The 15,477-nt window shown below is 40.4% G+C and overlaps 1 protein-coding gene across 2 annotated transcripts in view; it reads left to right on the forward strand.

Moving 5' to 3' along the window:
- ZNF407 (zinc finger protein 407) overlaps nt 1-15,477 on the forward strand; it is a 420,199-nt gene that overhangs the window by 267,828 nt on the left and 136,894 nt on the right. For both annotated transcript variants that reach the window (XM_082667537.1, XM_082667538.1), the window contains exon 8: nt 6,947-7,125. In XM_082667537.1, the coding sequence (XP_082523663.1) occupies nt 6,947-7,125 (179 nt within the window). The remainder of the gene's footprint in view (nt 1-6,946; nt 7,126-15,477) is intronic.

Consider the following 15,477-nt stretch of genomic DNA (forward strand, 5'->3'; position numbering starts at 1 on the left):
TTTATGACATTTACATTCTGTATAATACTATCCAATCCAGTTGTTTTTAAGCTGCATGTTTTGATCATATTTGCTTTACATGAGTAAAACTTAAAGATATTCTCATGAATAATCCAAGTGATCCAAAAATATACTGAGCAAATGTAGAAGTTCCCTCTGCCTTGGAAACCTTTCCATAAATATAATTACCATCAATAGTTTGCTAGGCTTTCTTCTAATACCCATTTAATGCATTTGTGTATCTATATGAGTATATTGTGTAGTTTTCAAAAGTTGAAAGGATTCTTATATGTATTTACCTGGGACTTGCTTTTTTTTTTTTTAACTTAACAGTGTGTCTTGGAAGTTTTTCCATGGTAGTACATAAGGTGTACCTTATTTTGTGAATGGCTTTTGTCCAACAAATAAGGATGAATGATGAGCTGCACACACACACACCAGGGCTTCCTCCGTAGCATTTGAGGGAGATTCAGAGACAGGCGTGTCATCGTTACTCCTCCTCTCAGCCTGTCTCTGTACCTGTCACACCTGTGGTTCTCTGGAGCCACACTCAGGGACGTTGCGGTGCCTGGCGTCAGACTGGGAAAGGCACCGTGGGACTGGTCAGCTCCACTGCTTGGGGAGCCCACCCTCGATGGCGTGAGGTCAGGGCTATGCGGGAGCAGTCGTGTGGCCTGGCCTACCACCTGGATGGCGTGAGGTCAGGGCTGTGCGGGAGCAGTCGTGTGGCCTGGCCTACCACCTGGATGGCGTGAGGTCAGGGCTGTGCAGGAGCAGTCGTGTGGCCTGGCCTACCACCTGGATGGCGTGAGGTCAGGGCTGTGCGGGAGCAGTCGTGTGGCCTGGCCTACCACCTGGATGGCGTGAGGTCAGGGCTGTGCAGGAGCAGTCTTGTGGCCTGGCCTACCACCTGGATGGCTTGAGGTCAGGGCTGTGCGGGAGCAGTCGTGTGGCCTGGCCTACCACCTGGATGGCTTGAGGTCAGGGCTGTGCGGGAGCAGTCGTGTGGCCTGGCCTACCAGGTCGCTTGCCTTGTTCTGGCACCACTCATGGCTGGGGGGTACCCTTGCTTTTCCTGGGATCAGGCTGTGCCCTCCCAGCGTTCTACCAGGATGTAGTTGGCTTCCATGGAGCTCTGTAGGAGACCAGCTCCTACTCTGAGAAGCAGGCTTGCATGGTAACCCTTACCTCTCAGCAGTATGGAAATCCTTAGTGTGGATCATTGTAAATTAACAACTCATTTCCTTTGTAAGCAAACATCTAGTTTCACATTCTCCCCTAGTGTTTAGCCACAAATAATGGTTTAATGATTCTCCTTATGGATAACTTCTAGAAATGAACTCCTAAGTCCAAGAGTATGTGTGTATTTTACTTTTGAAGGCTATCATCAAACGTCTTCCCGAAGCCTTTGCTAACTGACACTTACCAGTGGCATTCATTTCCCTTACCGTTCATTAATGCTACCAGTCTTCTTAAATTTTGCCCTTCTGTTACCTTAGGCTTTCATTGGTATTTCCTTGGTTACTGGAGTCATTTAATGCTTACATAACCATTTGTAGATCTCCAGTTAGGAATTTCTTGCTTATGTTTTTTATCCAGTTTTTAAGATTTTTATCTTTTTTCTTATTAACCATAGGTACTCATTTTGTAGTCTGTATATTAATCATTTTATATATGTTTCATATATTTTGTCCATTTCTTTGCCCTGTCTTTTAACTTTATTTATGACTATTATGCTATATAGCAGTTTTAAGTTTTATGAAGTGTTTTTGCTACATCTTTTTATAGCATTTGTGTTCTGAATTTTATTCAGGAAAGCTCTTTCAAATCAAGATTATAAAAATGTTTTCTTGTATTTTCTTCTAGCACGTTTATAATTTAGTGTCCTTAGGTTAATCTTAAAGTCCAAATGGCATTTACTTTTGCATGGTATAAGACCACAAGAGTCTAACTATTTCTTCCCCATGTGATAGGTAATTGACTGAACACCGTTTGTTGTATGACCCATCATTTCCTCACTGATCTGAAATGACATCTTTATCCCCGTATACATTGGTCCTTGTGTTCTTTGTCCTGGTGATGTATTGCGTTCAACACTCCCAATGACATTCATCTGTTTGCTAAACATTGTTGATAAAATGTTCCATTTTAACCAGAGGAATTTGAACTTCTTTATTCTTGTACCCTCTAACCAATGTTAAATTTAACCAGCACAACTGTTTAGTAATCTAAAATTACCAGCCTCTTTCTTTTTTTTTTTGTTTTGTTTTGCGGTACGCGGGCCTCTCACTGTTGTGGCCTCTCCCGTTGAGGAGCACAGGCTCCGGACGCGCAGGCTCAGCGGCCGTGGCTCACGGGCCCAGCCGCTCCGCGGCATGTGGGATCCTCCCGGACCGGGGCACGAACCCGTGTCCCCTGCATCGGCAGGTGGACTCTCCACCACTGCGCCACCAGGGAAGCCCACCAGGCTCTTTCTTTATGGGTCCTTTAGTGAGAACATAAGTGGCAGAGGACTGTATCCTGGGCTGTGTTATGTAAATTGTGGAAGAAGCCCTGCGCTGCTGTATTGGTTACTGCCTGCCACCTGCAGTGACTCGCAGCTTTATTTTCTTCTCCCTTGGAGATTTCCCAGGCTTTCTTAGACTCAGTTTTTGCTCAGTGAATTTATAATTAAATACTACTGGTTAAAAAAATGTGAAAACTTCTTAAATTTAGTTTACAAAAAGACTTCCTTTGGATTATTCTTTATTCATTTTGGATTACTTTTTTTTTTTTTTTTTTTTTTGCGGTACATGGGCCTCTCACTGCTGTGGCCTCTCCCATTGCAGAGCACAGGCTCCGGACGCACAGGCTCAGCGGCCATGGCTCACGGGCCTAGCCGCTCCGCGACATGTTGGGATCTTCCCGGACCGGGGCACGAACCCGTGTCCCCTGCATCGGCAGGCGGACTCTCAACCACTGCGCCACCAGGGAAGCCCTGGATTACTCTTTTAAAGATACAGTAGAAGCCTCTTTCAACTGAGCTTTTAGATAAATATGTACTATAATACACTTGTTCCAATGCATACTTAACTACAGAGTAATTCTTTTCAAGGGTATTGGTTCAAAAAGTATATTCTGAACATGCATAGAAAGAAATCACATTTCTAAACATATATGCATGCATGCACTATATAACTGTTTGGGAAATCTATTTTTCAAACGAATTGAAATTGCCTTTCGTATACAGTGAGAAAATTGCTAATGATGATCCAGATAGTTGGACTGTACTGCATTTAATAGAAAGACTAGCAACAGTAATCAAAAGCGAACTGAGTACCTCCTGTATTTTCTGAACTTGTTTAGTATCATTTACCTTAACCCTCATGACAGCCTTATGAGAGACATATATTATTCCCATAAAGTAACAACAACAGCAAAGTACTCCATGGTCACAAGTGTGGAGGGGAGAACGTTAAAGAAAACTAACACAGTTCTTTAAGTAGAACTTTCGGAAGACTGTAATGTCCATTTACATACACAGCCTGTCAGATTATTAGCAGTAGACCAAGGCAGTCTTTAATGTCACACAGGAGTTTGGGAGTGGTGAGGCAGTTACATAGCTTCCCTTGGGGAACTAGGAAAGGAATGTTCATTGGGATGTGTGTGCACGTTAGCGCATGACATCTGTGCCCGCTCTCTCTGCATTTCCTTTTCTTTATCGGTAAGACAGTACTACCAGTACATGTTAATAAATACATAGAAATTACCTGATTGTGTCTTAGTGATACTACTTTATTCTCTCTGGTTCCGTAGTTAACTCATGATGTTTGCCACACCAGCTCACCAGCACAGTCTTGTGATTGATGATCTGATGGCTTGGGTGGGAAGTTGTGACCTGGGAGGAAAGGAGCAGTGCAGAAGGATGAGTTCTACCAGATGTGAGCCTTGTGCAGCTTGGTTCGTCGTAACAGATGGGCGCAGGCAGAGACAGACCAGCAGACTGTGATAGAAAATCCAGAATTAGCTTCAAATAAATAAAATATTGATGAAGGTAGCATTTCAAGTCAGTGGGGGAAAGGTAGACTATTAAGATGTTGTCTTGACAGCTCTGGCTAGCAGTCTGGATCCACAGTTCACACCACACTCTAGGAGAATTTTGCAAGGGATCTAATATTCAGTGGAACATAATGAAACTATTCAAGTACTAGAACCAAATTAGGGACAATCCTTTTATGACCTCCAAGTAAGGAAGCCATAGGACAAAAGATGAACAAAATAAAACACTTCTGCTTTTCAGAAGATGCTGTAAGCAAAGTCTAAAGGAAACTAAGGAAGAAATATTTGTTACTTTTGTCATAAAGTACCTACCTCCTTTATGTATAAGAGAATGACTAACAACCCTTAGGAAAAAAACTGATCAAAAATATGGAAAAGCAGTACAGAGAAAAGAAAATACATATGACATTTCAATATTCGAAGAAACTTTATTCGTTACAAAAGAAATGCAGATTAAAACTTTTAAAGGTTAAAAATTGAAACCCCAGTGAGCTACCATTTTTCACCCACCAAGTTGGCAAAAATGTGAAAGTTTGGTAACACAACACATTACAGTGGCACGAATGTGCAGAAACAGACTCTGTCAAACGTTGTTGGTGGACATGTAAATTGCTACAACTCCTCTGGATGGCAGTTGGGCAGCATTTATCAAAATTACAAAAGCATATGCCCATTGCCATTGGAAGCAATTCCACTTGGCATCCTGAGATTTTCTTGGCATCCTGAGAAATGGAAAGTGTTTCACAAGATGATTCATTGCAACCTTGTTTATACTAGCAAATGATTGGAAACAACCTAAATGCTCATCAGTAGAGGGTCAGTTAAATATAACACTCTCTGTCCTTACCGTGAAATACTGCCTGGCTATTAACAAAGGAAGGAAAGGAGGCGGAGCAGAGGGAGGGAGTAGGGGAGGGTAGAGGGAGGCATCAGGAAGGACACTCTGCTCTAACATAGTCACGTGGAAACAACATCCCCGCGCCTTGTTGTTAGGTGGAAGAAGGTGCTGCTGACACGTGTTATGCCAACAGATTTACATACAAGAAGAGGGGAGAAAAGAAGATACAGTGTGTTTGTGGATTGGAAAAATCATTCTTAATTCTCCCAAAAGATTGATAAGAAGTTAGGGATCCCGGGTTCCTGGTGGAGGTGGGGGTGATCCGGCCCGTGCTGGAGGAGGCTTTGCTATATCTGTCTATCACTAGACTGTTTGATGTTTGAAATATGTGAAAGTATGTTTCTTCAACTTCAGTGGTGCATTATTTTTTAATAACTGAAATAATATGCATCAAAAGAGGAAAAAATATTCATTAGGATTCTTTTTAAGCTTCCTTCTTATTAGGTTAAATAACACAAATTTAACATGCTTTTGTGTTAATAGGCAGTGAGTGTGTAGTACTGCCATAGTCTTATGGCGTTCTAGAAGCACTTGTGGTTTATTTTATTAATTTATTATTTTAAAATGCATTGCTTTTGAACTGAATAAAATATTTCCTTTATTACATATTTTTTAAGAAGCCGTAAAATTAGGTCGCATCTCTGGTCCTTTTGCTAATTGCCCAGCCCACGCTTTATATATTTATACACGTATATATGTACATATATGTAAAGCTGCCTCAAAATTTTCAGTGTGTCATATTTCAAAATTTCATTTGAAATGTCCTCATAATTCAGAATGCCTTCTCCATAAACCCAATGCTTGCGCTCATGGGCCCAGCAAGTCCGGCATGAATCCCTGCTCCCCACAAGGAGCCTGCAGCCTTGCGCTGAGGCATCTAACTTCCCATGGAACTGTCTTGATCACTGTTGCTTCGTAAGTTTTGAAATCAGAAAGTGTGAGTCCTCAACTTAGTTCTTTGTGAGACTGTATTGAGTCTTCTAGGTTCCATGCGTTTCCTTGTGAATTTTAGAATCAGCATTTCAATTTCTATAAGAAATCCAGCTGAGATTTTGATAGGGTTGCACTGAATCTGTACATCAGTTTGGGGAGTATTGCCATCTTAATAATATTAAGTCTTCCAATCTATGAACTGGGACTCTCTTTAGAAATCAATGTCCAACTGAAGACATATTCAGTCACCCACTCTTAATGATTGTATGCCCGCTCTGTTTAACTGCTGTTAATTGGACACGGTCTGGGGGCACAGTTGCAGTGCCTGTGCTGAGAGGGCTGGGAGCAGGCGGTGAACAGTTTGCCTCATGAGCAGTTCCCTGTGCCCAGGGTTCTGGTCATTTCAGGCCTTGCATTTCTGCGTCTGCAGGAAAGCAGTGGGAGAGGAGCCTATTTTCAGGGACAATTTGGTGGGAAATATACAGACCCTCAATTGTATTTATTCAGTCCATCCCTCTTCAAAACCTACACCAGTACAGGAACCTCACTGGAACTTCGCACATTGCCCAGCTGTGGGCTGAGGGGCTGTTTCCAGCTACTTTTCTATCGTCAGACTATCTTAGAGCCTTACTTAGAAGCAGCTCACTTGACAGGTCTAAAAGTCAAGGCATCTTTTTTTCCTTAATGCTCCAATTTCAGTGGAGGTGACAGGGCTTGCCTTTGTATCAGTACTCCGTGGTGCAAGGTGTGTTCTCGGGATTAAGGAAACTCCTTCACTGCCCTCAAGTGGTACCAGAATAATTTGATATTAAAATGATAGAACTTGGGACTTTGTGTTTCCAGTTCTGCATAGAAATGAATTGCTCAGGTAAAAGCCAACCTAGAAATTAGCGCCAAGGTTTTAAGAGCTCCCAGCCTCATACGATTCATGTTAACTCTTACAGAGCACAACACTTAGAGCACACATAGCACCTGATACCTGTGAGGTCTGCACGAGTGGTCACTGCCATCGTGATCTGTGGTCTCGTGTTATTGATTTGACCTTAATTCCGTTTACTTTTCTTTCTTTCTTGGTAGGTCAAACTGTGCTGAAAATATCCGCAAACACATTCTACACACGGGCAAACATGAAGGGGTCAAGATGTACAACTGCCCCAAGTGTGACTATGGGACCAACGTCCCTGTGGAGTTTCGAAACCACTTGAAAGAGCAGCATCCTGACATCGAAAACCCTGACCTGGCCTACCTGCACGCAGGTAAGAAACGAAAACTATTATGTAAGATGCTCACTCATCACGATAGTTACTAGGCTGTGTGTGCATTACCAGCCTTTATTTAAATGTGGTAGCATGTGTGATAGTATCTGCTTCAAGACTTATAAAAAAGAACACTTGGTCTTATCCCCCTCAACTATAAAAACAGGTCTTTTCAATTATATTTCATCAAGAGCAAATATGACGAAATAATCATCGCAGGACAGCAGAGCTATTAATGGCAAATACTCAAAACGCGGTTGATCTGAGACAGTAGTTGTTTGAGCTTCGTATTTTGGCTAATTGATAAGGTTTTTAATTTTTTCCAGAAAATGTTTGTGATTTAAAATGTTATGCCTGCCCTATCCCTTGTACCACGGTTTTCCAGTAGATACCTGGAAAGGGGAAGAATGTGACTGAGGAGAGCAGGAGAACCTGGATGGGGTAACAGTGCCACACGTGTCCCCAAAACTAGGAGGGCCCGTGATACGGGTTTCAGGGAACGTTGGTGATGGCAGAGGCTGCTGAGATCACTCTGGCCTTGTTGGACTGGCTGTCAGATGCTGTGGGGGGATCAGATATGCAGCACCAACTGCAGGGTTAAGCACATTGACCCCCTGGAGCCCAGCCTTTTGTTTAGTGAACAAGGGGGCCTTGAGTGCAGAGTTCTTCCGTGCAGAGTAGCCAGGTGATGGATGGTGAGTATGGGACCTGTCGGAAGAGGTAGTCCCCTGCAGGACATTTGCCGGCAGTTCCAACTGTAGTCCAAACAGGACTTCATTTAAATAATGCCAGGGGATCCAGGGGATGTTTAAAGCAGGTGCTTTGGGAGCAATTGGAGCTGTTTTTAAACTGTCCTCCCCATCCTGGCTGTGTGGGTTACAGGCAGGCTCATCTCATCACCTTAGATTTCTCGTACATAAATCGATGTGGTGGGATCTATTTAAAGGGTTATTGTGAGAATTTAAAAAGATCTTGTCTATGAAGCTCTTAGCACAGTACTCTCGTGCCGAGAATGATCAGTGCAAAGGACTGTGGGTGTTGGTGCTGATGCTGGCGAAGTGACACTAGTGTTTGAAAGTTGTGTGAAATCCCACCCCAGATGCAAGGCTGCCTTTGCAAAATATGTAAATGACATTGGTAATGTAATGTCTACAGTGAAAGAAACAGGACTTGTTGAGTAATTTGAGGTAGAATAATAGTCCTAATCCATTTGACACTGAATGTAAGGTTATTATTTGTTTTCTGCTGTTGTGTTCTCAAATTTCTCTGTTTATACTCATCAGATTGACTCTTTAAAGTCATGGTAAAACATCTGATTTAGTAATCTCTGTTGTACCCACGTCTGTTTTTGAAAAAGAAAAACGGGGGTCAATATTCTTTGTATTTTGGTGAGGTTGTCACTGAAAAGGTTTTGAGCTAGACAGTTTATCAACTTTAGTTCACAAAAACAGATAAAGTCAAATTGAAGTATCTTCTGGCCATGAGTACCTACGGATTCTTTATTAATATGAGTGCATGACAATGCGGATGTCAGAAATAGTGCCTAAAAGCTGGTGCTTCCAGAAATGGCCAAGCAAAATGATCTAAACTGATGGTAGGTTGTCAGCAAAGTACCATTTTCAAGGTAGTTTCACTATTTCAGCTTCTCAAGATGTAATATTGACGCATTCTGTCTCTCTCTTCCATTGCACCAATCAGACATTAAAAGTAGGTTATTTTCCTAAAATAAGGTGTCTCTAGCTCTTAAATGAAGTAAACAGCAAAGAAAGGGAGAGGAAGCTAATTGCAGACCAAAGAAACACATTCCTTTTGTTGTTCTGCACAGAAAGGACAGACTCTTCGCTTACGCCATTGCTGCTCTAGTGATGCTGAGAGTTCTGTTTTGAGATATCATTTGTATAAAATCTTTTTTAGAAAAGTTATCCTCGTTTCCTTGCGTATGTGTGTGATGCTCTTCTGCATAGGATCCTAGTTTTCTGTTTGTATTTTTATGATTCTTTTGGAACCTTTTTCTATATAAATCACAGTAGCATTCCTCAGTATTTTGACAAACGAAATCCATGTGGTGCATGTGGAGTGTCACTTGTTTATTCCCCCCGTGCAAGGCAAGATTGCTCCTCAGTAATATATTTGCTTTGATAAACTTAGCTCAGTTAAGAGAAAACTTTAAAACGGCAAAATCCTTAGATTGACTCTTTCACCTTGTAATTCTGAGTCAACTGTAATACCTTCATGGGTGTGTGGAACGCGCCCTCCTCCACGTGAAGTGAGGTGTCGAAGCGGGCGCTTGCCGCTCTTCCTTCCGTGCTTCCGGTAGAGGAATTAGGCAGCACAGTGGGTGAATCCCTGATGCACGGTACTGTGCAGGGTCCGGAGGTGGCCTGAAATCTTCAGAGAGGTTTATGCCCAGACCTAATGGTGACTTATCAGCAGCCTTCTCTGCTGTCAACACTATTCATGTGTTGAGAAATCTGTAACCAAAAATTCAGTGAAGCATATGAAGCAGTTCTTTTAAACTACCCCAGAACAAATAAACAGATTCACTCTGGATCTGACTTGGCTCTCCCATGTAGATCGAACATCTAATGCTCTCATGAGAAGGAAAATGTGAAACAACAGCAACAGAAAAGATTGTAAATAATGTCATTTGGGGTATTTTAAATTTTAGTTAAGATGATATTTGGAAATGTCTGTGTTAAAATAAGGTATTTAATTTTTTTTGTCGTTGGAAAACAGTTCTGAGAAAGTGGTTTTCCTGCAGTTGTGCTTCCCCTGGGGGCCCTGCAGTGAGGTCCGTGCCATCTCCGAGGTCCCTCCTCACTGTAGCATCCCGTGTTTCTGTGTGCATGGCCTTCAGAGCAGGCTGGGTTTTAACTTCAGCTCTCATTTCCCTGTTGAATGATTTTGGAAACCCTGTTTTAACTCTGGGTCTCCGTCTTCCCCTCTGTAAGCTGGGGATAGTGATGCCTACAGCACAGTTTTCATATGATCTAACCAAGATGGTACAATATGTAAACTGTTTGATGTGATAATACTTGGCACCCATCGTTGCCCAGTGTTCTTCTCTGTTGGCTTCCGTTGACGATCCATTGTCTTCTTTCTCAATTGTTGTTGGGAACTAGAAGAATGACTTTGATACCATTTTCCGTTTCATACTCCTGAGAATTAAAGGCTATATGTGAGCTTTAATTTTGGTTGTAGCTTTTGTTGGAAAACAAGATACAAGTGGTCATTTATTTTTTTTAAATAAAAGTGGATTATTTAGAAATGCAGTATTTGATTTCCAGGCATTTGGGGATTTTCTAATTATCTTTTTGTTAACCACTGAAATAGTAATGTAAATTGATTTCTAGCTTACATCTACTGTGTTTACAGAACATCGTCTGAATTATTTTAATCCTTCAGAATCTGTTTATACTTTCTTTATGCCCAGCATATGATGAGTTTTGGTAAATGTTTGAGACATACTAGAAATATCAGTGTTGTTTGGTGCTGCATTCTGTGTTTCCTATATGTCACTTACCTCATTTCTTTACTGTATTGCTCAGATTGTCTGTACTCTTACTGATTTTTTTATGCTAACTCTATCACTATGGTAAGAGAGGTATATTAAAGTTGCCCACTATGATTATGGATTTGTCTGTTTTTCTGTTAATTTTGGCTTTACATGTTTTAAAGATAAATCACTGGATACTTGGAACTTTAGGTTTGTTTTATACATATACCCACCTAAGATAAAGAAAAAATATTTAATTCTCTTATAATTATGAAATGTTCCTTTTTATCTGTAGTAATACTTATTGCCATCATTCTGTGTTTTATATTGTATAGCTATACCAGCTGCCTTATAAACAGCATATAGCTGCATTTCGTTTTTTTATCTGCAGTGACAACTTTAATCTTTTACTTGAAATAGTCCTTTACTTTATTATTTATACTTGATAATTGATGTACTCATCATAGTCAAAACCCCAAACTACTCGAACGTCCATCAAGTAGAAAGGTTGCATATTTACCTAATGGAACACTCTACAGCAATGAGAATGATTGAACTACAGCTAAAGCGACAATATGAGTAAGTCTCACGATCATATCATTGGATGAAGTTAAGCCAAACAGGAAGGAGTATATTCTGTATTATTTCATTCTTTATTAAATATAAAAGCAGCCAAGACTAATCTGTGGTGTAGAGACCAGTACCTGGGATGAGGAGAGGCGGTGCTGGTTCTCCTTCTTATCCCTGATGTTGGGACGTGGTTGTGTTCAGTTGGGGAAAATTCCTCAAGCTCTTCTCTGAGTTGTACCCTTTTCTGTAGGTACTTCTCTTTTTTTTTTTTTTTTTTTTTTTTGCGGTACGCGGGCCTCTCACTGCTGTGGCCTCTCCCGTTGCAGAGCATAGGCTCCGGACGCGCAGGCTCAGCGGCCATGGCTCACGGGCCCAGCCGCTCCGCGGCATGTGGGATCTTCCCGGACCGGGGCACGAACCCGTATGCCCTGCATCGGCAGGCGGACTCTCAACCACTGCGCCACCAGGGAAGCCCAGTACTTCTCTTTTTAAAAGAACAGGATTCCCTTGACCCCTAAACTTCCAAAGAGGTTCATTTAGGTCCACTCTAGATCTAATATGATGAGATTATGCAATCACATTAGTCCCGCAAAACTGATGTCAGATTGCAAGTGGCCAGAATCTTTTCTGTCATTGTACATTACACTTGTTCTCTATTACGTGAAATCCGTTTCAGCTCAAAAGTGATCTTTATTTGAGCTTCATAGTTTTAGCAGTTGTATTTCTCCCATCTCTCTTATCCGTGAATAAGCTTGGTGTTCATTCACTACACCTTGAGAAAGAATTACACACACTTTATGTTTGCAGTACAGGTGACCTTCAATTGGACTTGGGTGGTAATATCTCAGAATACTTTAAAAATAACCTGAAGGTTAAGATGGAGAGGGCTAAGGAGAGAGTGGAGGGGGTGTGCCAGGGCTCTGCTGCTTGTGACTACGAAGAAGATGTTTTTTCTCACGAACTCCAAGAGACAGACTCCACGTTGTGCCTCCACGGCTCAAATTGAAGCTATGCTCCCTGCACCTGCACAGGTGCACCCGGAGGGCCCAGGCGTGAAGTGGCCACTTTCCCGCAGGATGAGCGCTGCGTGGAGACTAGGAGGTTGGCTTAGTTCTTCCATATTCTCATCTGAGAAGCTGGGACTTTAAATGTAGTAAATGTTTCTGCCTTTTCCAAAGGTAATAATCAAATAGTGTTCTCTTATTAGGGGAAATTAAGCATTAAGTGATGGGACGGTATTTTTCCTAATTTCCTTAATTTTTCTACTGTCATGTTTTTTATCATATTTGTATTGATATGATTTTCATTAGTTCTTATATATATCAATACTTAATCCTTTACAATATACATTAGATTATTGCCTGTGCAGGATGATAGCACATGAATCTATCAAACCCTCTTCACAGATTAGAATTTTTTATTCTCCTATAAGATAGTCATTTTTTAAATTCTTTATGACATGTATTATTTAACTTCATTCCATAGCATTTCTCTCACCCAGTTATAAGAATAAGAATGTGAAAGTTTGACTCTTATCCAAATTCCAAATCCTTTTTCTTTCTAATGGTTACCAGTTCAGTACCATTTAAACTATATTTAACTGATTCCTTAATTCTATCCAAGTGCATCACTTTATACTTAGGCAGATTAAGTTTCATATTCCACCTCTGAGCCCATTTGCTTAATCTATCACGGTTAAGATAAAACAGCTATAGCCTTTTGTATCTTAACCATTCCCTCTCATTTAGTGATATATTCAAATTTTGTAATATAAAAGGTTTTCTTCATCATTAATTAAAAACGTTAGTGTTCTGATATATAGAGAGCCTTGTAGAATGCAGTCTTTTCCCAAATTCTTTGGCCCTCTATTTTTAACCCCATTACTTTCATCCCCTTTTGTTAGTTGGGTGCCCTGACACATGTCATGACATTTTGTACAATAATTCATTTTATGAAAAGGTCCAAAAATCTCAGAAAATCCTGACAGTTTCTCATTGGTTCTCCCTTACATAAACCAATTATTACTTCAACTTAAAAAGGAACGAAATTTTTTCTGACATGATTGCCTTTGGTAAATCCATGCTGACTCACTCCTATTAAATTGTACTTCTCCAAATGTATTATTAAGCTCATCCATAAGTATCATCTCAAATTTATTTCCTAATATAGATGTTAGACTTACAGCTCTATAATTTTCAGCCTCTCCCCTCTTTCTTTTTAACCTTCAGACTGGAATCCTTGTTTTCCAGTCTCCTGATACTTCACCACTTAACAAAAGACTTCCTAAAATAATTAACAGCTCAACAATTTGATTCTTTAACCTCAGACATCATCCATGGGTTAATTTACTATTTTTCTTAACTGCTGCTAAATGTCTTTGTTTCTTTCAAAGCCCTGTCTACATAGTCTGGTGCCTTCTGTCCATCATGGCACAGCAGATAGGTATTTTGCTAATTGGCCTCTCTCTCCGCTCTCTCTCACTCTCACTCCTGTTGGAATTCCTGAGTTTAGGACTATCTTACATTCTTTGTAGTCAGTGGGTGAATAATGTCAAAGCACTATTTTTCCATCAGTCTCCTTTTTTTCAGTAATATAATCGCTCTCTAGGATGGTCTCATTTGTGTTTGTGTGTCAGTAAATGTGCTGTTTACTGGTGAGTTAAGCTGACTCTGAACTCATCACCATTTCTCTTTTATTGAGTAATATACTGATATAGGTTTTTTTCAAAACTTTCTAATTAACATTCTTAAATATTTTAAAATTTAATCTCCTGAAGAATAAATATGTTCTCTCTAACATGTCTTCAGTATATGTCTAAAAACTTCCTTTATCTACTTAACATTGTGGAGTAGGCTTAAGGAAATATTTGCCCCGTGTGTCTCTCTGGTCCACTTTCTGCCATTTCCTTCCCACAGTCCTCTAAACTGTAATATGTATGACTTCCTATTTTAGATGGTTAGTATGGGGAACTAAAGAACTCTATTATTTTGCACGTTTTGTCTTTTTAATTACAAAGAAAGAAAGAGGAAGGGTAGTAATAGTGTCTGTGCTGAACTTTTCATTAGACCATTAAATCTTCAAAGCAAAATTCTTTGGTAGGTGTTATTCCCAATTTAATGATTTAAAAAAAGAAGCTTCAAGAGGTTAACTTGCTGATTGAAATCCATGTCTGTTTGTCTTCAGGAGTTTTCCAATTATATAACCCTACATATCCAGGAGCTTTAAAAAAAAACCAACAAAAAACTCCCTGTTTGGGAAAAGCATTAGGAACTTGTGGAGAAATCAGCGACTTGTAGAAGGTGGCTGCTGTCATCGGCCGATGCTGGCCTTCAGCTGCAGCATTTCCAGCCTCCAGCCGACCCTGCTCACTTCAGACCGGTCCCCACAACCTGAACTGGCTCTGGCCAGTCCATCCTGTTACTGTTTGTTTGTCCTGAAGGCAGTGGTCTCTGTATACTGACAGACTCCCTCGGTTTGTCTCAAGTCTGAAGTCAAGGGGAGATTCTGTCAGCAACCAAGGACCTCTGTTCAGTACTGAATGGCGGGTTTTTCCTCAAGTTCCAGGGTTTGTTCCTATACTTGGTCCTCCTAAGTGTATAGTTATACCACTCCTTAGATTGTCTAGTTGGTGAATATATTCTGCAGTGTTAAATACACTGCACCTTTAAAGCTGTTTGCCCATTTTGTCTTTATTTCAAAAATCTGAACAAATGGCTAGCATATACATGAACTCTTGGTGAAATTTAAATGTTAATAAAATAGTAAACCCCCCCCCCCAAAAAAAATCAGCATCTATGGGTTAATGAAATTCTTATCATGGAAGCCTTCATATTGAGTTTTAAGACATCAGATAATCTGAAAACGTGTACTAGGAAGTAGCATGGTATAATATAGTTAAAAAAAAAAAAAACCACTAGGGTAAATGTTTTCACAGTTGTACTTCTACTGCCTGGTACAGAATTTGAAGGATGGATGGATGCGTGGACGGGTGGAGTCAAATGAACTAGGTTTTAGTGTCCTGACTTTATTGCCATTGAGATGTGTGACTTTAAGCAAGTCTCTCAACCTTCTACATCTGTATTCTCAGCTGCAAAATGACTAACAATGTTTAGCCTTTCCTTTGAATATGAGGTTCAAATTAACTAATACATATGAAAGAGCTTTGAAAGTTATCATTGATATTGAGATTTTCTGTAGAAATAAAGGTATTGGGCTTTTTTTTATTGCTGTTTTAATACTAAGAAAGTAGTAGGAGAGGACTGGAATGTATTTTGCATTTATTTGAA

Source organism: Grampus griseus (assembly GCF_964374135.1).
Source record: "Grampus griseus genome assembly, chromosome: 12".
NCBI classification, from domain to species: domain Eukaryota; kingdom Metazoa; phylum Chordata; class Mammalia; order Artiodactyla; family Delphinidae; genus Grampus; species Grampus griseus.